Source organism: Heloderma suspectum, chromosome 3 (genome assembly GCF_057233095.1).
Source record: "Heloderma suspectum isolate Gila_16-S chromosome 3, 16-S_ref, whole genome shotgun sequence".
NCBI classification, from domain to species: domain Eukaryota; kingdom Metazoa; phylum Chordata; class Lepidosauria; order Squamata; family Helodermatidae; genus Heloderma; species Heloderma suspectum.
In genome coordinates this window covers 173,398,534-173,420,837 of record NC_139460.1, presented here as the reverse complement: position 1 = coordinate 173,420,837, position 22,304 = coordinate 173,398,534, and the positions used below count along the sequence as shown (strand labels likewise).

Genomic DNA, 22,304 nt, shown 5'->3' with positions numbered 1-22,304 from the left:
TCCCTTTCGGATTGGCCATGGTTCCAAGAGTTTTTATGAAATGTGTAACTGTTGTTTGTGCATACGTGTGCACTCGAGGGATCGAAATTTATCCATTCCTAGATGACTGGTTGATAGTGGCATCATCCCAACACCTTCTTTAGGCTGTGATCAGAAGTTTTCTGAGTTCGTTGGGTCTAATAACCAACAAGGAAAAGTCTCAATTAGAAACCACTCAGAATACCGTTCATCACTGCAATCCTGGACTCGTGAGGGCTTACCTCCCTCCAGACAGACTGAGCACCCTGATCAACAGCTACAAAACTTTTTTGAGATCTCAAAACAACAGCGTTCAACATTCAGGGGCTCCTAGGGTTGATGGCATTGACGATGTATGTGGTGGCTTGGGTGAGACTCCAAATGAGGTGTCTTCAGAGTTGGTTCCTAAGATCATTTAGGTCATCCACCAGTGCCTGTTGCATGCGAATAACAATTCCAGAGGTAGTTGCAAGCAGTTTGGTGTGGTGGATGCAACTGCACAATCTCATGCAGGGTATGCCCTGCTCACCTCGAATGCCTTCACGGGTTTTGGTGACCGATACTTCTTGTTTCAGGTGCGGGGGGCGGTGTTGTGATTCCCTACAGACTCAAGGCATATGCCGTGACAGCAAAACGTCTCTCCACATCAATGCCTTGGAATTGTTGGTTGTGAAGAAGGCCCTTCAGTCCTTCAAGACTGCTTGCCCACAAGCATGTTCAGGTGCTCATGGACAGCCCAGCGGTGCTATGGTACTTGAACAAGCAGGGAGGTACCCGTTCCACTATGCTTGTGGAAATGACGGTCGACTTGCTGGACATAGTGGAGTCGTGCCCTCATTGTCAGTCATTCACCAAGCAAGCCAGGGGCAACTGCTTTGACAGGCTATGTGCGGTCATATGGAAACAAGCATTGCAGGCTGTGGAGGTGCCTAAGACAACCATGGACCAGGCACAACCCTCCCCGAAACAGCGAGATGAGCCTCCAAAGACTGCACCACAGCAGCTTGAGTTAACAAATCCAGATTCACCAGTAGCTCTGGCCCCAGCCATGGGCCACAGTGATGCCCCCACACTGGGTAGACCGTTGGCATTATTGATGGCTAAAAAGATGGGACTCCTAAGCCATCAGAGCCTCAGCATAAAAAGAAGGACTCAAGGAAAGGTGATGAACCGGCCTCTAAAACTCCCAGGTATATACCAACTCCGCCTCCGTTGTTAAACTCCCTGATTCCAGTGAGGCAAGTTGATTCAATACCAATGCGAGATGTGCCCCCAATCATGTCAACATTGGAACAGGACATAAAGGATTCCTCTCCGTCCCAGCAGAGGGATGAGCCAGTGCAATGTCATTGTCCAGTCCGAGTCTCTTGCCACCATGATGGCCATCGCTACATCAGATGTAGTGTTGGCCAACAATTCGGATGGCTTTAAAGGGGGCTAGGTAACTACCTGGAGGAGAAGGCTGTCAATGGCTACTAGTCGTGATGGCTTTGTGCTACCTCCTGTACCAGAAGTAGTAAGCTTATGTACACCAGTTGCTGGGGAACATTGGCAGGTCCTGCTTGTGGGTTTCTGGTTGACAGCTGGTTGGCCTTTTTGTCAACAGAATGCTGGACTAGATGGACCCTTGGTCTGATCCAGCATGGCTCTTCTTATGTTCTTATGGCTCCCCAGCCCAAGTCCTTTGGCACCTTGGATCGTCGGGATAGATTGCAGTCCCCTCTGTCCAACTGGGGCCGACAATCAAATTGGTCATTGTTGCCTAGGCGCTCCTATTATTGGGGTGACTGGCGATATCATAAGGATAGAGATGCGCATTATGGTCTCCCATCATACCATATGATAAAGCCATCTCGGATTTGTGCATCCCCGTCGACAACCAACTTATGCCCACAAGATGAAGGGGTTTTTCTCCTGCTGCAGCTGCTGTCAGAACAGAGACCACAGTATGTCTTGCCATTGTTGCAGCTGGTCACGATCCCATCAGTCCCAGGATCACCAGCTCAATGCCTTATCTTGTTCACCAACGGAGAAAGAGTGGCCAGTTTCACCTCCTGCATCTCCTCACTCTGGCACCTGTGAGTACCAGTCAGACTCTTCATACTCATCCGTAGCACCTTCAGTCTTGTTTCCTGATGGGGCCATAGGCTCTCAGGATCCTGTTTCACTGTCTGAAGACATGGGCCATTTTTCAGAGCAGATACTGAGGATGGCCCAGTCGTTGGGTCTGGAGGCTCAGCAGCCAGCCAAACGTATCATGGATTCAGTCTTTGATGCTGTGCATATGGAGACATTGGCACAGATGGTGATCCCATTTTTGCTGGTCCTTTTATAGATAATCCAGCAGTCCTGGAAGGCCCCATCCTCCATAGCACCAACTCCAGAAAGGCTCGAAAACATGTGCCGTGTTCAAGAGAAGGATATGGGCTTCCTCTTTACACATCCACAGCCCAATTCTGTGCCTGTCAAGGCCTCGCAGGGCCGATCTCAGCAAGTACACGCCTCTCTGGTGGACAAGGGGGGCAGGAGACTGGATTTGATGGGGAGGCAAAGTTACTCCTCTGCCACCCTTGGGCCCCATGTGGCTAGTTATCAAGCAACCATGTCCCACTGCCAACTTTTTTTGTGGGAAAAGGTAAGATCCCTCTTGGAGCACTTACCTGAAGAGAAGCAGGAATTAGCAAGGGTCTTTCAAGCAGAGGTCTCTCGTCTTTCCAGGCAACAGATAAATATGGCCCACCCCCAGGCAGATTGCAGGATGAAGGCGATGGTGGGGTTGGTAGTGCTGAGACGGCATGCTTGGTTGCGGCTGGCTAGTTTTTCTCAGGGGGCTACACCCAGGATCAAGGATCTCCCTTTGGACAGAAACAGCTTATTCAGTTCTAAGATATATGAAGCAATGGATTCCGTCCAGAAGGCAAAAACGGCTGCCAGGAAGATGAGTCTGAACCTTCCCCTTCCACCGTACAAACAAAGAAGATAGTCTCCCCAGCCACCATTCCAGCAGTCTTGGTCTCAGAGGGACCGTCATACCGACCGCAGCCTCCATCACAACCAGAGAGTCAGTATGCATCGGCACAGTACTGTCCTGACTGGAGGAAGGGAGAACCTAGCGGAAAACAGCGCCTTTGACTTGCCCATTCTATGTGTTCGTCCCACTTTCTATTGTCCCCTCTTTGGAAAGCATCTGTCCTTCTATTTTCATGTTTGGTGGAGAATAACGACAGATTCCTGGGTGTTATCCATCGTCCAGAGGGGCTACAAAATTGAGTACAACGCCCTTCCATTTGTTGGTACGCTCCACACTACGGCCACATTGGAAGTAGAATCTGTTTTGTTGAAAGGAGCTATCAAGACTCATCCCACCCTGCAATCTTCAGAATGGTTTCTACTCCAGATACTTCACAGTTCCCAAGAAGGATGGGGGACTTGGATCGATCTTGGACCTCAGAGAGGTCAGTTCTGTCATAACACCCTGGGAGTTTCATATGACTATGTTGGCATTGATTCTACTGCTAAGGAAGCGCAATTGGTTTGTGTTAAACCTCAAAGATGCATATTTTCACATTGCCATTGCAGAACCCAGTCAGCGCTATCTCTGTTTTGCCATTGGTCCAGTCGCATATCATTGTAGAGTACACAATGCCTTCGGATTGGCAACAGCACCCTGCGTGTTCATGAAATGTATGGCAGTGGTGTGCACCCACCTACGTGTTTATGGGGTAGTACTTTACCTATACATAGACGATTGGCTAACTGTAGCCTGTTCAGTGGTGAGTCTTGTCCGGGCAGTGATACTTACCAAGAATCTTCTTGGTTCGTTGGGACACTGTGAATGTCAAAAAGTCTTCTGTAACCCTTTTGCAGATGATCCAGTTTATTTGGGCGGTATTGGACTCCATCGAGGGTCGAGCCTGTCTTCCAAAGGAGTGATGGGTGACTTTAGTTGTCCTGAAGTGAGCCAGCACCATGTGGACCCCCCTTTACTGCTACTGGGACTGATGACGACAGCAGTGATGGTTCTCTTCACTCACCTTCAAATAGACAGCTGCAAAAGTTGTTCCTGGGGGTGTTCGATACTAAGTGGGGTGCTCAGAGGTTTCAACTCCTTGTACTGGGTGAGGTGCTGGCCATGCTTCAGTGGTGGCAGAGTCCTAAGCACTTTCTCTGTGGAGTTCCCTTCCATCAGCCTTCCCCATCCAGCATGCTTACAACAGACATGTCTTTCCTTGGCTGGGGCGCACACAGCAGGTCACTCCAGGTGCACTTGGTCTGCAACAGGCTAGCAGTCACATGAACATTCTCAAACTTTTAGCAATTGAGAAAGCATTAAGGGTCTTTGAGACAGCTCTTCAGAATTGGCTAGTCCAAGTGGTGTTGGAAAACACCACGGTCGTCAGTTATGTGAACAAGCAAGGGGGAAACGAGGTCTACATCACTCATCAGTCTCACCCTCAAGATCTTTTATTGGTGCATCCCTTGGGGCATCGGGTTGACAGCTGTTCACATTGCAGCAAGGACAATATATTAGCAGATTGCCTCAGCTGTTTGTATCAGCTGTCTCACAAAGGGCAGTTGAGTCCACAGGTCCTCAAGACACTGTTCCATCAATGCGGTACCTGGTCAATAGATCTGTTTGCCATGGAGGAGAATGTGGTATGTAGTTGATTTTGCAGCAGAGTGGGTTGGGGAGGGGCATCCCTAGGGTATGGCTTACTTCATTGGACACGTCATCATTACTATCTATTCCCACCATTTCCCCTGATCACCAGAGCTGATGGCCAAGATAGAGCTTGACGGTACAGATTACATTGTGATAGTCCTGTGGTGGCCAAGACAGACTTGGCTTGCACTGCTACTGCATTGCACCAAGGAAGACTATTTGCGCCTCCTGATGACATCAGGTCTCCTCTCTCAGCAGCAGGGTCGGATCCGAGACCCAGATCTATTAATGCTGTGGTTGATGGTGTGAAGGATCCAGTAGCGATGACAGGACTGGACATCCCACCTTTTCTAATTCAGGTTATTTTGAATGCTTCTAGAAGGCCACCTACTCAGTGTTCATACGCGCAGAAGTGGAAAGCTTTTTCTGCCTTTGCTGAGGCAAGTGGCTTCAATCCTGTTCTATGTTCTTTCACAGTGTGTTGCAGTTTCTTACCTTGTTGTTTGAAAGTTTTGTCACTCCTTGTTTATTTGGCAGTGATATCAGTGTTGCACCCTCTGGTGGATGGCTTCTCATTATTCTTGCACCCGTTGGTGCGTCAGTTCCTTCTGGGGATGAGAAACGTGGCGCCCCTGGTTTGTCGACCTGGCTCGTTGTGCAGTCTTTCAGTGGTGCTACAGATCTTGACAGGGAAGCCATTTGAGCCACTCGCTACAGTAGATCTTCACCTGGTGGCATGGAAAATAGCATTTGTCGTGGCCATTACTTTGGCGTGTTGGTCCAGTGAGTTATGTGCTCTCTGTGTCGCCTCACCATATTTTATTTTCCTAAGAAAAAAGTTCTTTGGCTAGACGTGGCCTTCCTACTTAAGGTTATCTCAAATTTTCATGTGAACCAGGATATAGTTTTGCCTGCTTTCTTCCCTGCTCCTACCACTCAAGTAAAGACTCGACTTCACACCTTAGATGTACGTCAAGCATTGGCATGTTATAAATCCAGGATGGAGCCATTCCAGCAATCACCTTGCATTTTTGTCTACTATGGAGGTGCCGGAAGGGTGCTCCTGTTTCATCGCAGTGGTTCACATCTTGGATCATGCAGACAATAAAGTTTGCCTATGAGGTAGTGGGACTTCCCTTATTGGAACCTGTCAAGGTGCACTTGACTACAGCAAGGGCTGCATCGGTGGCATTTAGTCAGGGGGTTGCTTTGCCTCACCTCTGCAAGGCCACGATGTGGTCCAGACCATCTACATTTGTTTGACATTACCGGCTGGATGTCCGAGCCAGAGGGACTGCACTTGCGGACAAGCAGTCCTTTCATCAGTGCTGGACTAAAGCACCGAACCCACCTCCGGTAAGTTAGTTTGTTAGTTGCTCATATGTGTGATGCACAGAGACCACGAAGAAGAAAGAGAGGTTGCTTACCTCTAACAGAAGTTCTTCGAGTGGTTATCTGTGCAGTCACACAACCCACCTGCTCTTGTCACTTCAGTGTCAGTGTCCATATCGAGGTTGGCACCGTAGTCTTTTTCTCTTGGTCTTGGGTCTGCAATGGTCAGTCTCAGCAAACTGAGGGAATAGGCGGGAGCCTACGCTAGACATGTGCAGTGGACGATGGGGGAAGGTTCCTGCCAAAACGATCTTCAACTATAGAAGTTTCCCAGAACAGTGCAGGCACAGAGCTCATATGTGAATGTCCATATGTGTAAATACACAGATGATCACTCAAAGAACTTCAGTTACAGGTAAGCAAATTTGTCTTTTCTGAAAAACTAGGAGTGGCTTCCAAAGTTTCCCTTGCGCTCGCCCAAACACTTGCGTACTGGCATTTTTCAGGTTGAGGGGCTTAGAAAATAGAGGAAATTTAGAATGTGGGGCTGGGTGGCAGAAGTTCAAAATACTATGGGAAAAACTGGATTAAATAAATGACTTTTTATATAGTGATGCTGAACAAGAGAGTAGTTTGGGGCGGGGGGAGGGCAGGGAAACTTCCTTAATCCATTTAGCTAGGATTGCTGTTGAAAGCTGGATAATAGTATAGAACCCTGAATCCATGCAACACAGATTAAACCAGAGTAATGATATATAGGGGAAGACATCCAGCTTTGATACCCTCCATGAATGCTGTCATCTTTTTGGACTTAAATGAAGTATAATTGTCCACTGATTTTAGGTGGGGGAAAGAAATGTTGAATGACTTTGTCAGTTCAGAATTGAATTTTTGGTGCATCTAAAACTACTGTGGTATTGTTACACAAGTCTCATTTTATATTGTATTATACTTGAATGCAATTTCTAATAGTTAATGTTGTACTATTGATATGTTCATATTTCTCAAGAAAGATCAACTTGCATGTTACTGAGAAAGCTAATTTATGCCATCACACATTCAGTCTTCTTCAGCAGTAAAAGCTAGAAATCGAAGTTAAGGAAAAAGGCTGGCAGTCTCAAATTCTAGGAACATACTTATGTCATAGAGAAAAGCCTCCAGGACTGTATAGCATAAAGATAAGGTTATAGTTTATTTTAGATGTCAACCTGCAATAGACTATTGTGTGTTTTATTTGCTAGGTAATAACACAGCTGTTACTGTTTGGATTAAAAGATGTGACGAAGCCATCAACGGTAGGGAATGCTTTACTCATTTGCATTCTTAATAGCATGTGCAGTTTCTGAGGATGGGGATTCTCAAGTCTGCAATCTTAAGTCACCCCCTTTCCCTGCTTTCATCCATACCAGGGTTGGGGAGCCTTTTTCTGCCTGAGGGCCTCATTCTTTTTCTCAGAACCTTACCTGTGTGTGTGGGGTGGGGGGGTACATGCCCACAAAAAAGTGGGTGGGGGTGGGCCATCCCCCCCGTCTCTCTCTCTCTCGCTCTCTCTCTCTCTCACGCACGCACATCACACACTCTCACACTTACACAACACACCCTGGTTAATCTTCTCACACACATTGTCTGCCAGACAAACCCTGGGTAAGTCAATAAACTATGGGCTAGCGTTATGTGTCAACCAGGCCAGTCTGTGAGAAATTGCAATTGTGGGCCAAAATAATGTATACATTTTCTATCCTGGCTCAAGGCGGCTTACAATAAAATACAATGAAACCAAAAAGATAAAAGCAAACCAGTACATACATAAATATAAAACCAGCACATAAAAAGCCAATAAAAGATTTTGTACCAAAGTAAAAGCTTGACAGGGGTCAGCATGTTTTGCCTAAAGGATAATGGGATTTTGTAAAATGGGATTTTGTAAAGAAAGAAAGAAAGAAAGAAAAGAAAAAGTGGGAACTGGTCCTCTTAGGTCCCAAATGTTCGTTCCACCTTTCTGAGTTTCAGAAACTCTGGGTTGTTCATGAGTTAAACATATTACGAAACAACCCAGGAATGGGGCATTCCTGGATTATTAATTGAAAGCAGAAATGACGAATGCATGGGAGGCAGCTGTTGTTGCTTCGCTCAATCCCAAGAATTCGTGAGTTAAAGAACCCAGGAACTGCAGCTTGATGTGCAAACCATATCAGTATTTTGAGGAGCACCATAGCTATTTATTTTGTTTCCTTGTATATTTATTCAGAACTTGGCATTTGTAATAATCTTCTGAAGGATAGTGGGAATTTGGTGATTTTCACTTAGAAAAATAATGTTCTGTGGGCAGTGGTACGGGATGTTAAACAAGTTACTAGAAAGTGAATAATTCCAAAGTATGACACCAGTGCTTTTATTGAGAACAGAAATAAAGCTACAAATAAAAATAAACAGATTTATCTTTGATGAAATGAAGTTAAGGTGTATATTCCAATAAGTCAAAGAATTCCATTTTTCAAATAGCAGGAGAAATAGAATTTATTCTCCAGACCGATTTGATTTATTGGTTTTAGTAATCTCTAATATTTAAATAAGCCATTCTTTTATACATGATGCTGAGGTCTGTTTCCAATATCATATGCAACTTTTGCAGGTACCAACAGATTCAACGTAAGCAGTCTAAGAGGGGGATATTTATCAAGATTGTTTAACAAAGCAGTGAAAATTGCAGATTTATCACAATTCTAGTAACAATATACTGCAGGTCCAAAAAGTCAGCTGAGTTGCAAGAATAGCAGGAGTGCAAGGAATCTGCCTGGGTTGCAGTACACTTGCAACATGTGAACCTAGTTGTATGATGAACCTTATTTATCCTGGCCAGTGTCATGTACGCTCTATAAATTAATTTCCTATGAGCTTCTTGCTAGGTTAAAAATGAAGACGTTTTGATGCTGTCATGTAGATCTACCCAGACAGTCTCTGAAATGTCAGTCTCAAAATTCTTTCCCAGCCATCATTATAATAAACTTTTCTAATATGCATCTCATAGAGATATCTGTATACTAATGATAGGGCCCCTTTATTCACCAATTTAGTTTGAATGGGTCTTCACTGTCAGAGCAGATCAAACCAAGATCTGTAATTAGTTTTGTTGCTACTATACACACTTTCCAGAACATTACATATTTGTGTGAAAATGTTGCAAGGTAGGAGTAAAGTAATTTGTTTTGAATTTGGAGCACCAGTTTGAAACATACTTTTGAGGGGCTTCTTTTTGAAGCCGCTAATCCTGACCTGTGCTGCCTTGGATTTGATCTTGATATGAATATTAATCTTGATTAGGGGGAAAAGAAGGTGGCTACAGGAAATTGTGTAATCACTTAATAAATTTTATAGTTGAAGTTGTGGAAGGCAGTTCATGATTTCCTTTAACATCAGATGCATGGTTGCTTTGGCTAAATCTTAATGCTCAGTTTTGTGCCATATTACTTGAATGGTACATTACTCTTACGAGAAGCTTTTCAAGCTAATGGTGCAATCTTATTCTCATTTACTTGGAAGTAAATCTCAATTGTTTTCAGTGGGGCTTAGTTCCTAGTAAATGTGTTTATTAAATATTAATTGAGTCTAAATACTAAAGCCTGACCCATTTAGTAAAATTAACTGAAACAAAAATGGCTAAACTTCTGTGTTAGCATGCTATGAGGCTAATTTCTATATGTTTTAAGATGCTTATACTTTTCAAATAAGGTTTTGTCTAAAAATGTAATTTGTTTTTGCCTTACAGCTGCATCACAAACTGAAGTGGTAAGGTTCTTCCTAATGGGTATACTTGTGGTTTCTAAAGCACAACACCTCTCTCTTTTCTTTGGTTCACATATAACAAGGAGTGTTTTTTTTTTTTTTTTCCTAAAATGTTGAGGATTTCTTCTGCTGGAGAGAAATCTGGCCTGTTTCTAGTATTAACCAGCATACGTAAAATGATTGTTCTATTGGTCCTACTATAAATGTATGATGTTGCAGGCACTGGTAATAGTCTAGAAAAGTAGGCAGCTAGTCCAGGCACATGCCAGTCATCCATCCTTTTTTGTTCCTTGAACAACCCCCTGCACTGCATTACAAGCTGCTTTTTTTAAACTTGGAACTTCAAATGCAGTGTGGTACAATGCTCTAGCGAAATACTGTAGGCTGTGATAGGGCTAAGGAAAAGGTGCAAGCCATTCTGTACAACTTGTATGTTTGTGGCCTGTGACAATCAGTGGTCTCTGCCTACTGCATCTGCCAGAACTGGAGGGCTATGTGCACATGTGGGCAGGAGCTCATCCCCATTTTCCCCCAAAGTGATTGAGGTGGGGGCAGGGAAGTGATGGTGGAGGTAGCCCTCAGCTTGAGCAGTACAGCCCTGTTGTATCACCAGCTGCAGGGGAAGGTCTGCTGAGCAGCAAGCCAGGAAACTGTTCAGCCAGCCAGCCAGCCACAGAGCAGTTGAAACCATCCCCACCCCTACCTTGGTGTTCTGTTAGAGAGTTCAGGTCTGGCTGTGCAGCCAGCCTCTAGCTTGAATGTGTTTTATATCTCTCTTACCCACGCTATCTGGGAGAGCTCTTTTTTGTTGTGGCTGAAGGAGGGAGATAGCCGTCCTTACTTTGGGAAGGGAGAACTGGCTGTAGAGGAACCATTTTGCCCATCTTGTTGGGAGAATCTCAACATTCGCTACGGAGTCCTGTGTGCTTACCAGGCTGAGGACCTTGGAGGGGATGAAGAAGGAGCCAACTAGAGTGGTGTGAACAGTTGCAGTGATTGGGTGCGTGGTTGCTAGAATGTGCTATTCTAGCCGTTTTTTCCTTCCCACTCGCAACCTCCTCACCTCAGTCTGGTAAGTGTAGGGAGTGGCCCTCCCCACAGGTTGGGCTTACCCTCAGTCCAAATATCTTAAATCATATCTGTGATATTTTTATGTGGCTCTCTTCTTGAGGTCTGTTGTTTCTTTTCATGGACAAGGGACATCACAGATAACTGCTAAGTACTACTCTAATTGCATGTAATGTGAAAATATACGAGCATTGGGTTTAAAAACTATGGTATATTATTCTAACTCTCCAATATCTTTCATTATAATGGCTGACACTCGGATTTTGGAACACCAGTCACGGCCATCTAAGATCAAGTAAGATTTCTTTTTTAACATTCGCTAAAATGGTACTTAGCATTTATATAATACTTAAGAATGTACAGAGCACTTCACAGAATTTCAGTAACTGGTTCTTGTTCCCTACTAAGCCAGCTCTACCACCCTTGGCCAGTCAAAGCTATACTGCTCCCTTAAATGACTCCCATCAATTCTCCCTTGCTTCCCCATGAATGAATGTCCTGCCTCACACATGTACATGGGGTCACCTCTCTATATATTCCTTCAGATCTTTTCTGAAAACCAACTTATTCTGCAGTGCCTTTGACTTATCCCTTTAATCCTTATTTACACCTGTAACTTTAAGCTTTAAACATATGTAACTGTTCCTCCCTCTGTTTTGCTCAATGTCTGTGTTCAGTTATAAGCTCCTGAGGGCAGGGCTATGTCTGTTTTGCCTATGAAACTTGGTGATATGCCATATACACTGATGGCACTGTATATATAATAGTTTGTACAACAGTTCTGTAATGTACTCAGCTAGTATTATTCCCATTTGACAGAAGATGGACTAAGGCTAAGAGAGTGGCATGCTTAACATCACCCAGCAAAATGTTGATTTGTTTGTTTGTTTTCTATGCTGAACTCCTTCAAGTTGAATTATTTGACTGAAAGCTAAGTGTATGAGCTATATATTTATAGAGAATAACCATTCCTGACAGCCCAGGGGTAGAGATGTAAAAATTCCAGAATTTTTGAGGCCATAAAAAAAATGTTTTTTTCCAGGAAAAGCTGAAATTTTGAGAAAAATTGAAAAATAAGAAATACTTATTTTTTTTACCACTCTTTACAGATCTAAGGTCACTTAGTTGCTTTAAGACAGCTGTCCCCAACCTGGTGCCCTCCAGATATTTTGGACTTCAGTGCCCATCAGCCTCAGGCAGCATGGCCAGTGGTCAGGAATGCTAGGCACTGTGGTCCAAAAATCCAGAGGGCACCAGGTTGGGGAGGGAAGCTGTAGGAACATAAAGCAGCCTTTCTGTTCCTGAAGTTATTTTATGTATGACTTAGTTTGCTGATAAAATTATCATTGTATTTTAAAATATTTAAAAGTAAATTCAGTTAGTAAATTTGTAATTATTGATTGTCTGAATAGATTAAAACTACATTAAATGACTGCCTTAGCATCAGAAACACAGGACCCTATAGAACAAAACTCAAACTGTCAAGAATGTACATTTACTGTCAAGAACGTACAATGGTGACTCTTCTCACATGTTGGGAAACGGAGCATAAATGTCTATCAGTAAAATATACTTTAGATCAATAATGTTAATAAGGAATGAAAGAACTAACTATGCTGGGAATCTTACAGAGAGGATTAAAAAATACTTTCCCCCATGGCTTCATTATTTCCAGACATTTTACATCTCTAGTCTTTCTATAAAAGTTTTCTTCTTATATAGTTTTTAGAAATCGTATTTTTTGGCAGGGGGAGTAAAGGCTGGGTAACAGTATATAAATATTTTGTCCTAAATTCTAAAACAAAATAATAATCCAAAAGTATATGATTTTTTTGGAAAAAACAAAAACCATCAATGGAAACAAAAAAGCCCCCCCCCCCCCGAATTCTTCCAGCTTTTTCTTGGGCCTTCATGTCTCTACCCAGGCTGTGAACTGTGCAGTGCAGTCGTCATGACTTAAGAATACATGTATTTAGGACCAAGGGTTTAGCCTACATCAGCGATTTTCAACTTTTCCATGTTGACTTGTCCACTGAGAAACACTGAAGTATCCTGCATGGAACCCTGAGCATTGCAGAGGATTCTGGTACACACGCTGTTCTTGTTCTTGTAAGAGAGCAGGCAGGACAGGGTTGGCTCAGCTGACATCCAAACATCCCTTTCCAGAGAGGGCTTCTCCCAGTACGTGGCTATCTGTCTATATGAAGAAGAGCAGTTAGCTTGTGTTTCAAGTTATTAAAGTCATTTGCTAACCCCAAACTCCCAAAATAATATCCATCCAAAAACCTCCCTCCATCTGCTTCCCTTGCCTTGATGGAATAGATTTGGTGGGTGCTTAGTCTGACCAGATTAGGCCCAACAGCTTCTGTGTGTTAAGCATTAAGTCTGCAACGAGGCTCCTCCTTGTTACTTCAACAATGTTGTGGTTCTCTAATAACATGCAAATACCCCCCACCCACCCCCCGTGCGAATTCCACGCAGTCATTATAGGGAAATCCTGCAACCCAAGTTCCTGGGGTGGATTGGCTGCATTGTGGCCAAGAATATAGGTGCTAAACTAAGGGAGTGTGCTCACAAGGGCAGAAGGAAGTTGGGCTGGTATTATTGTCATATGACACTTCCCCTTCCAGCCCCTGCTCCCATAACTAACCCAGAGATGAGACCTGGTGAGTCTGTAAGTCCCACAAACAGTTAAAGCTGACACCCATTCTGACAGAATTCTCATTATGGTCTTATTACTGCTTATGGAACTGGATTCCAACCCATTACCTAATTCTGGCAAGGAGCTGCTGGTCTATTATAACCCATCAAGGCCACCTAATGGGCAGTCAGAGCCAGCCCAACTCTAGATGGAGAACTGACCCCTGAGGCTGGGGCCTGTTCTCCATCTGGAGTTGGACTGGCTCTGACTGATTACCTGGAAATTGAGCAGAAGCAATTGGAGATCAAGGATATGCATCAGATGTGATTTTGCCATTCTTTTTGTAAGCTGTCAACAACATGAGGGTACTACGGAATAAAGTATTGGAGATATAATTGCATCCATGGCAATGCTAGATTTTCTTGGAGTGGGGCCTGTGTTCCCCATACTTTGAAGAGGTAGGTGGCAGCCTCGGACAGCATTCAGGGTAATCTAGGCGAAAAACTTTCCATTCTCAAATGTTTCCTGCAGCAAACCTTCTGATTTCCTCTCCCAATTCCACATAGATTTCCCTTCTGGAATCTGTCTCTGGTCCTTAAAACCCTCACCAAACAGCCTTTCTCTTTTTTTGGAATATATTTTTATGTATTTTATCTTTATAAACACTACCAAAATTACCAACAACCTACTCAGTACTTCAGTTCTCATCCATACAATATTTTAGTTAGGACACCATAATATCACAAAGAGAAGAAAGAAAGGAAAAAAGAAAAATAACTCCAACTTCTCCCAACCTCCAATGGTATTCTATTTCAGAAAACTATATCTATTATACAATCTAGTAAAACAATATTTTATATCAACGCAGCAGTTCTACACTTCATTCCCAAAAGCCTGAATATTAGTAATAATAATAATAGTAATCAAAAAGAGAGAGTATAGTATTGTATAATAATAAAACTTAAGATAAATCTTCAACAGTCAATAATATTTTTATACTACATATTTTGTCTATTTTAAAATATAAAATAGAAGAAGATACATAAAAAGAGAGATGATAATAATAATAATAAAGAATACATAAAGGTAAACAAATATATATAAAGTCATTTCTTCTGAGTTAGCCTAGATCATGAAAGCTACACACAAGCAGTTAACAGTACTTGTTTAGAAATTCCATTTCATGGAATTGTGACAGAGTTCTCACGCATTTTAACATTCAACCAAGCCTCCGCCATTTCATGATTTGTAAACTTCTTCATCTGGTCTTCAGACACAATACAAAGTGTAGCAGGATATTTTAAGTAATATTGTAAGTTCATTTGTTTTGCCAGATTCTTTGCTTCGATAAATTGCCTTCTTTTATTTGCCACTTCTTTGATGTAATCTGGGAACAGCATAATTCTATCCTGTTTCCAGGAAAGGCTTCCAGCTTGTTTTGCCAAATTCAGGATATAACACTTTGTGGAGACTTTTGCAAATTGAAATACAGTTGTATAATCATTCCCTTTAGGATTTGGCACACGAAATCTGGCTCAAAGTTTATCCACAAAAGTAGACAATTTCACATCATTAGACAACCTTTTAATCCCCACTATACGTATGTTTGCTCTCTTCGTATAGATTCGTATTCATACTTCTTTGGAGTATATTTTACTCCAATTGAGAGATTCTGTCAGATATATTTTTACAAATAACTTGTGTCGTAGTTTCATTTCTTGCCACTAGGTGTTCAAGTTCATTAATTTTGGACTCCATTTTTTCTGTGACGCATTAATTAAATCCACGGCTCCCTGCATAACAGCGATGGAATTTTGAATTAAGTCCAGCCTTTGAACTAGTCCCGAAAATTGCAAAGATAGAGTTTTCATCATCATAAATAATTCTGCTAAATCTTCTGTTTTTGGCACCTTTGACACAGGAGTTGTGGCAGCTGTTGAAGCAATCCCTTTTTGCCGCCTCGGTTCAGCCATAGTTTTCTCCAATAAATCTTACAGGTCCTCAGATGATCTCAAATATTGTTCAAAGTTCTTAAATCGTCTCTCATAGGTTGCTGATTTTTCTTGCAGGATATATTGTTATGGAACATGCCAGCCCTATTTTCTCCTATAAAATAGGAGTCTCATTTCAGCTTTTCGCGTTGGTACAGCCCTGGGGAAAACCCTGGCATCCAGCTCCTCCACTATCGGATGGGGGTTACCTTACTCCAGGCAAAAATCCAGAGCTATTTGCCTTGCCCCCCGCTAATTTCTAGGGGGGAGATGAAAAGGTTTTTCACCTTTTTAAAAACCTGTTTGAGAAAGCCCCACAGAGAGTCCATGGAAGCTGCCAGGACTACATCGGTCCCAAACCGGAAGTCTTAATAGCCTTTCAAACCTATTAAGAGGAAAATACTCTGGAAGCTTTCTTGGAAGGTGGTGTTCTTAGCTGCTATCCTGTCAGCTTGAAGGGTAGGCAAACTTGGTGTCTTTGGTTAGGAAGGAATTCTGTATCTTCCATTCAAGACTGTGGTTGTAGGGGCTTGATTAATCCTTTATTTCCAAAGTGAGCATGCAGTTCCATAGGAACAAAGCACTGTTCCTTCTAGCTTTATGCCCAAAGCCTTGTCCTCAGAAGGAATACCAGTGGTAATTAGTGCTTCATCTCTAGGGCAGGGGTGGGCAACACGTGGCTTGCGTGCCACACGCGGCCCCAACCACCCTGCAACATCAGGGTTGGTGGTGACAAGAAATTGGCATTTTTAGCACTATGGGGGGTCGAATTTAGGACAAACTGGTTAACTTTAGCTGTGGTTAATTAAAACAAATCAACTCCTCGGTTCCGAGCCAGAGGGGGAGCACACAAGCCCAAGGCTTTCTGTGCTTTATTCTTGTGATTTCCAAAGGGTGTTCAAACTGGGCATCTGAACCAGCCCATTTTGAAAGCTGTTGGTCTGTAGCAGGGGTGGGCAACTTGTGGCCCTCCAGATATTTTGGCCTACAACTTCCATCATCCCTCACCATTGACTAGTTAGGGCTGATGGGAGTTGTAAGCCAACCTATTGAAGGGCTACATGTTGCCCACCCCTGGTCTGTAGTATAATAAAGGCTGACCCTAAATTTAATGGAGTAGAAATGTTTACCTATGTGCAAATCCAAATCTTTAAAACAATAAGGGGCATTCAGGTATGCAAGCTTCAGACTGAGTTCAGGTTTTCTTGCCATTAACATGGGGGAATGGGACTGGCAGGGAAGTCTGTAACTGTTCAGGATATGAGATTGGAATATTCACAAAAACTAAAATACTTTTTTTTAAAGGTATGATTGGTACCAAACAGAATCTCATGTAATTGTGACTATTATGATCAAGAATGCAAAGAAGGATGAAGTAAACATACAGTTCTCAGAGAAAGAGGTAATGTATACATATAGTTGAGATTGAAAGTGATACACCTGGATTCTAAATGTACTTTCTAGGAAAGACATCTCACTGATAACGTCGCTTCCAAGAAAGGGTGTATTTAGGACTACAGCATAAGACAAAAATCAACAGATGCTTGCTATATAGGGTGGGGAGTAGCAGTACAGATGGGAAGTGAATGTTAGTGCATATATTATTGAATATTTATATTCTGTATCTCACAATATAAATGCTCATTAAATGTTTTCAAAGAAGTCCTAGCTTTAATTATTGGCATCCCTGTTTTTGGTAGTTATATTGCGACTATACTTGCTTTATAGTTTGGTATCTATTTTTGGACATATAATCAAATATTCTGTGAATTGCTACTTAATATTCACACATCTATCTTGCTGGGTATGAAAACATGTGAAGCATAAAGCAAGAAAAGGAAGCCATGTGTCGTTTGACCATTTAATTATTTATGGCTCTTGGAAACTTTCTACAGTTATGCAATTCTTTACCTAAAGAATGCATATCAAACTGACATAACAGCTTTCTGAGTACCTACTTGATGGCTAAGAACATTAATCTTCCCTTTATTTTCTAGCACACTTTGAATTAACTGTTGAATAATGCAGTATAAATTGCCATTTGAAATTCCTGTCTTATGTTTGACATAAATTAGAAGTTCCTAGTGAAAGTTCTTTGCATTCATTTTCCCTGGGAGATAAAGTGAACATTAGGAAGCCTATATTTTTCTTGTGTCTGCTTCTGATACATTTTATATTCACAGCTAAATGCATTGGTGAAGCTTTCCTCAGAGGAAGACTACAATTTAAAGCTTCATCTTCTTCATTCCATAGTTCCAGAACAAAGTGCATTCAAAGTTCTTTCAACCAAGGTAACTTTTTAAAAAAGAATAAACTAGTTTGCCAGATACATGCCACTTTTTCCATATTTATATCCTGCCTTTTTTCAAAGGAGAAATCTCAACTGGCTAAGAGTAGTAGTATTAAATATACATGGTCTAGGGGGCAGGCACTAGCTGTCACTGTCTCCTTCCATCAGCTAAATGGGCTGGCTGCTGATGGACTTCAGGCAGAAAGTAGAGGGGCCAAGTGGGATTTGATCCCAGAAGAACGTCACTGTTGGGTTCCATCTCTTGCTTATTTCTAGTGCTGAGCCTTGTCTTATGATGGTCATAATTACTACACTGTTTTTAACAGAGAGGAGTAGTGGTTAGTGTTTTGGACGGGACTTGGCAAATCTGGGTTCTAGTTCCTGCTTTTGGCCATGAAGTTCACTGGGTGACTTTGGCCCATTCACCGACTCTCAGCCTAACCTACCTCACAGGGTTGTTGTGAGGATAATATGGCAAGGATGATGGCAATGTAAGCTGCCTTGGGTTCCTTATGAGAGGGGAAAAGGTGGGGATATAAATGAAATAAATAAGTAAAATGCAAAGTTGCTTTTTCTCTCAAGATGACTTTCAATGAATAGCTTTGTTAAACAGTTTGTTAACTGCAACTACAACAAAACCAGTTTGTTTTGTATTACAAGTTGCAAATTCAGAATGCTGTGTTTTGCACCTTTTATCAGTTTCTGTGCTCCTGCATGGTGATCATAGCTGAACTGATCGGTTTTGTCAAACCCTAAATACAAGGGTTAATATCAGTTTATTTTAGGAAAGTACGGTGAGACTGCAGAGTCCGTAACTTGGTGAGTTGTTGAATCCCACCTGTCTTATCAGAGACAGATCTATCACAAGAGAGTCTAGGTCCATTAGTTGGCTGCTTTAAAAACAAAATAGGAAATCTGTTTACACAATAAAGTGTAACAGCATAAAGGTAACAAGTGGGCCCGCAACAAAATGTTGCGCTGTATCACCACCAAGCAGGAGTGCTTCTGTTCAGTCTTTCAGCCAGCCAGCCACGCTCTCCTCTAGGATGCTGCAAGCCAGGGGTGGAGAATCTCAGGCCCAGGAGCCAAATCCAGCCAGGGCCCTCTGGGAGCCCCTAGAAGGCCACAACTCCTTCCCTCAACTTCACCCCCTTTCCCCATAACCACCAATTGGTGGTTTCTTGGTCCTGCTATGGCTGGGCCGAGTACAGTCCTGGAGCAAACTGCAGGAAATAGCAAAGAACTTATCTAGTCAAGTCTCTTAGCCCACAGCCAGGTACAGCTGCAAGCTGTTAGACCTGGCTTCAGAGTCTGCCAAGGAGACCCTTGTTCTTGAGGAGACCACTCTCGAGTACTCTGTTTGCTAACGGGCTTGAGGCACACTTTTCCTTTGAGTGGCGGCCTGTGCCTTCACCTTCTAGCACCAGCATGTTTTAGGGCTGGACAGATGCTTGGCATCCTCCTCTTGATTCTACAAGGAAGGTATGAAGCTCCCCATTCAGGGGACCTTGACATTAGACTCCACCATTTTTGGAGGACCATGTGTAGCTTCTCCCAGATGCTGGGGGTCCCTGCAGTATCACTACTGTCAGGAGGACCCACAGTGTCTTTAGACTGCATGGTTTCAGGGTCTTCATCTGAAGAGTCATCCTTTGTCTGGGTCATGCATGACACCTGGCTCTTGGGCAGTTTTTCTCTCATTCTAACCTTTCCAAGAAAAAGCACCCAGTAGAATCTTGAGTGGAGAGTTAGGAAGTGCAGAGTTGTTTAATATGGGAACCCGTAACTATTTCCCAGTGGGTGGAAAAGCAGCATGGCTGGGCATGTGGGAGTAGACATATCTGGCAAGGGAAAACCTTTAAACCCTTCCCCCTCCTCCACTGGTTCTATGATTGAAGCCCCCCAGGATTACTTGTTAGGAAAAAGCATTGCAAAACTTTTTTTATTTATTTAGGAAATTTCTTTTTTTATTTATTTAGGAAATTTATATATTGGCCTTCACCAAAAGAAAATCTGAGGATGGTTTTCATAAAAAAATTCAGTAAAATATAAAATATGATCAGCATAAAAACACTAGAATAAAATGCTGATTAAAACAGTAAACTGAGGTCTAAAATTTCTAAAAAGCTTTGGAGAATAAAAAGGGTTTTCCCTGATACCAAAGGATAAGTGTAGATGTCAGGCAAGCTTCTTAGAGAGAGTTTCACAAATGGATCACCACAGCCAAAAATGCTCTGCCTGATCACCATCTGCCTCACCAGGAGTGTGAGGAGGACCTGAAGACGAGCATCAGTAAATGACCTTAACATCTGGGAAGGTTGATTTGGAGATAGGCATTCTTTAGGTACCTGGGACCTAAGGTTTTTAGAGCTTTAAAGTCAGCACTTTGAATTCAGTGCAAAGATGACGTTCTTTTTATACTGGCAAGATACTCTTTCAACTGCATTCTGTTTCTGTGAGCCATCTGCAGTTTCTGTTTCCATCTTCGAGGGCAGGGCCATGAAATACAGTGCAGTAGTCTAAGCTCAAGGTTGTTCATGTTCTCTATGCCTCACTCTCACACACACATTCTACAGCGCTGCAGATCCTTGGTTGGAATGTTCTAGAGCTGAGATGTTTCTGCAGTTCCTGCCAAGTTTCTTTTCAACCACCACAGCAGCAATATTGTGACAGGTGTTCTCTGTCTTACTGTTTTCTCAGCAGTGTGAGCTAAGTTGTATTTTGTTTTTTTCTTGGGATTTTAGTCCAGAGAGCATCAATAGGGCCTCACTCCCACTGTTTGTCTCCTGGCATAGGTCATCCATCAGGAATACCAAGACGGTTTCTAGACCAAAACCAGGCCTGAAACCTCAAACTACATGTGATTATATAATCTAGCTCCAATTCTCAAGGGGATACAGAATAGTATTTTGAGGCTACTATATAAAGATAGAGCGCAGGACAGGAAGGCCTGGCGTGCTATGGTCCATTGGGTCACGAAGAGTCGGACACGACTGAACGACTGAACAACAACAACAAATAATCGAGGCTCTGCTCTGCTTTCACAGAAGAGAGGGGAGAAATCTCATCCAGCAGTCGAAACCTGTAAAGCTTCATCCGTAATTGTTGCTTGTAGTTGAAATGTGGGGACTTGGCTCTGGAAATAATACACAATATGTAGTTTAAATGTATTGTATATTGCCATTGAATCAAGTTAATTTGGGTTCTACTGTTATGTCATCCTGCCATGTTTAGTATAGATTCTCATACAAATATAGCATAGCTACATTTGCCAGATGCAGCTGTGTTAGAGTAACTGTATTTATTCACAAAACTGGTTCTGTAAGTCTTGCATACAACCCCTTAAATGATAGATTCAAATTAAGGTATTGCATTTCTTGTAGAATATCTGCAGTTTTGGTGAAATTGACTTGTTTTCACTAGAGGGCGCTAAAATGTTAAGAGTACCATTTAGTAGTGCGGAGTTATGTGTGTGCTGGGGAGACAGAAATAGCTGAATATGTTGGTTTTCCCTAGTACGTCACTGTGAACTATTAGCATTGCACTATCATGGTAATTCATAGTTTATACTCTAGTGCTTACTTCAAAATTTTAATCTAGGAATAGGACTTCAGTATTCTTTTTATTCCTAAAAGTGTTGTGCATACACACTTAAAAAAGAATGAGGGCTGTAAAGAGATACTTCAGGCACTGGAAGTTGAGGTTGTTTTGAGTATGTTGTCTCAATTTTAGAAATCTTGAAACTGCTGTTTGAGCAGTTGTGACTTAGGACTAAAGTATTACATAACCTTGAAATATGCGTCAGAATTTAATATAATTATGCAAAATTTAGCATTTCTTTTAGCCACATAAGGCTCACATACTGAATTAATTATAATTATGGAACTATCAGGAGTCACAGTTGGGTTACATCCCATCCTGAAGGAAATTGTACCAGTTGCACTATCAACACTCATATTATCTTGATTTTTCCATGGAAAATTTACTATCTAATTATCAGTTAAATTGGGCAGTTTCAGATTTGTAATTTTTTTCAACTGACTGTTCCTAGCAGAGCTGTGTGAGTGTTCTTTCCACTTCTTGTGAGAGGAACATACAGGGTGAAGGAACAATATTTTGTCTATTTTCATAATAGACAAATCATTCACTTTCCTTAGCATCAGTACAAATGGTATCAGGGTTCAATAGTACCCCATAGGTGTACAAAACCCTTTTACAAGCTTGAATTATTTAAACATTTTCTTCCAGTTAGAACCTCTTTTTTCATCATAGCTATCATTTTGTGCAAAACTTATGAATTGACTTTTGAGGTCACTGTGATGTCCATTGCATCTTCAATTGTTTACAAGCTATCTACACCCTCACCTCAGCAGGTGTCCAGACTTAATGGCAACTCTCAATCAAGGACTTTTAGATAAATACTTTCTTCTGTTCACTGAAATATTTTGCAAATTATGTTGCTGAGTGTTGCTCTTTGGCATCTTTGTAAAAAGCCAGGCCCAGGCAGCTCAAAACCTA

The 22,304-nt window shown here is 42.2% G+C and overlaps 1 protein-coding gene across 3 annotated transcripts in view; it reads left to right on the top strand.

Moving 5' to 3' along the window:
* SUGT1 (SGT1 assembly cochaperone of MIS12 kinetochore complex) overlaps window positions 1-22,304 on the top strand; it is a 54,284-nt gene that overhangs the window by 19,311 nt on the left and 12,669 nt on the right. For all 3 annotated transcript variants that reach the window (XM_084844912.1, XM_084844914.1, XM_084844913.1), the window contains 5 exons: window positions 7,255-7,308; window positions 9,780-9,799; window positions 11,140-11,159; window positions 16,802-16,898; window positions 17,680-17,787. In XM_084844912.1, the coding sequence (XP_084701038.1) occupies window positions 7,255-7,308; window positions 9,780-9,799; window positions 11,140-11,159; window positions 16,802-16,898; window positions 17,680-17,787 (299 nt within the window). The remainder of the gene's footprint in view (window positions 1-7,254; window positions 7,309-9,779; window positions 9,800-11,139; window positions 11,160-16,801; window positions 16,899-17,679; window positions 17,788-22,304) is intronic.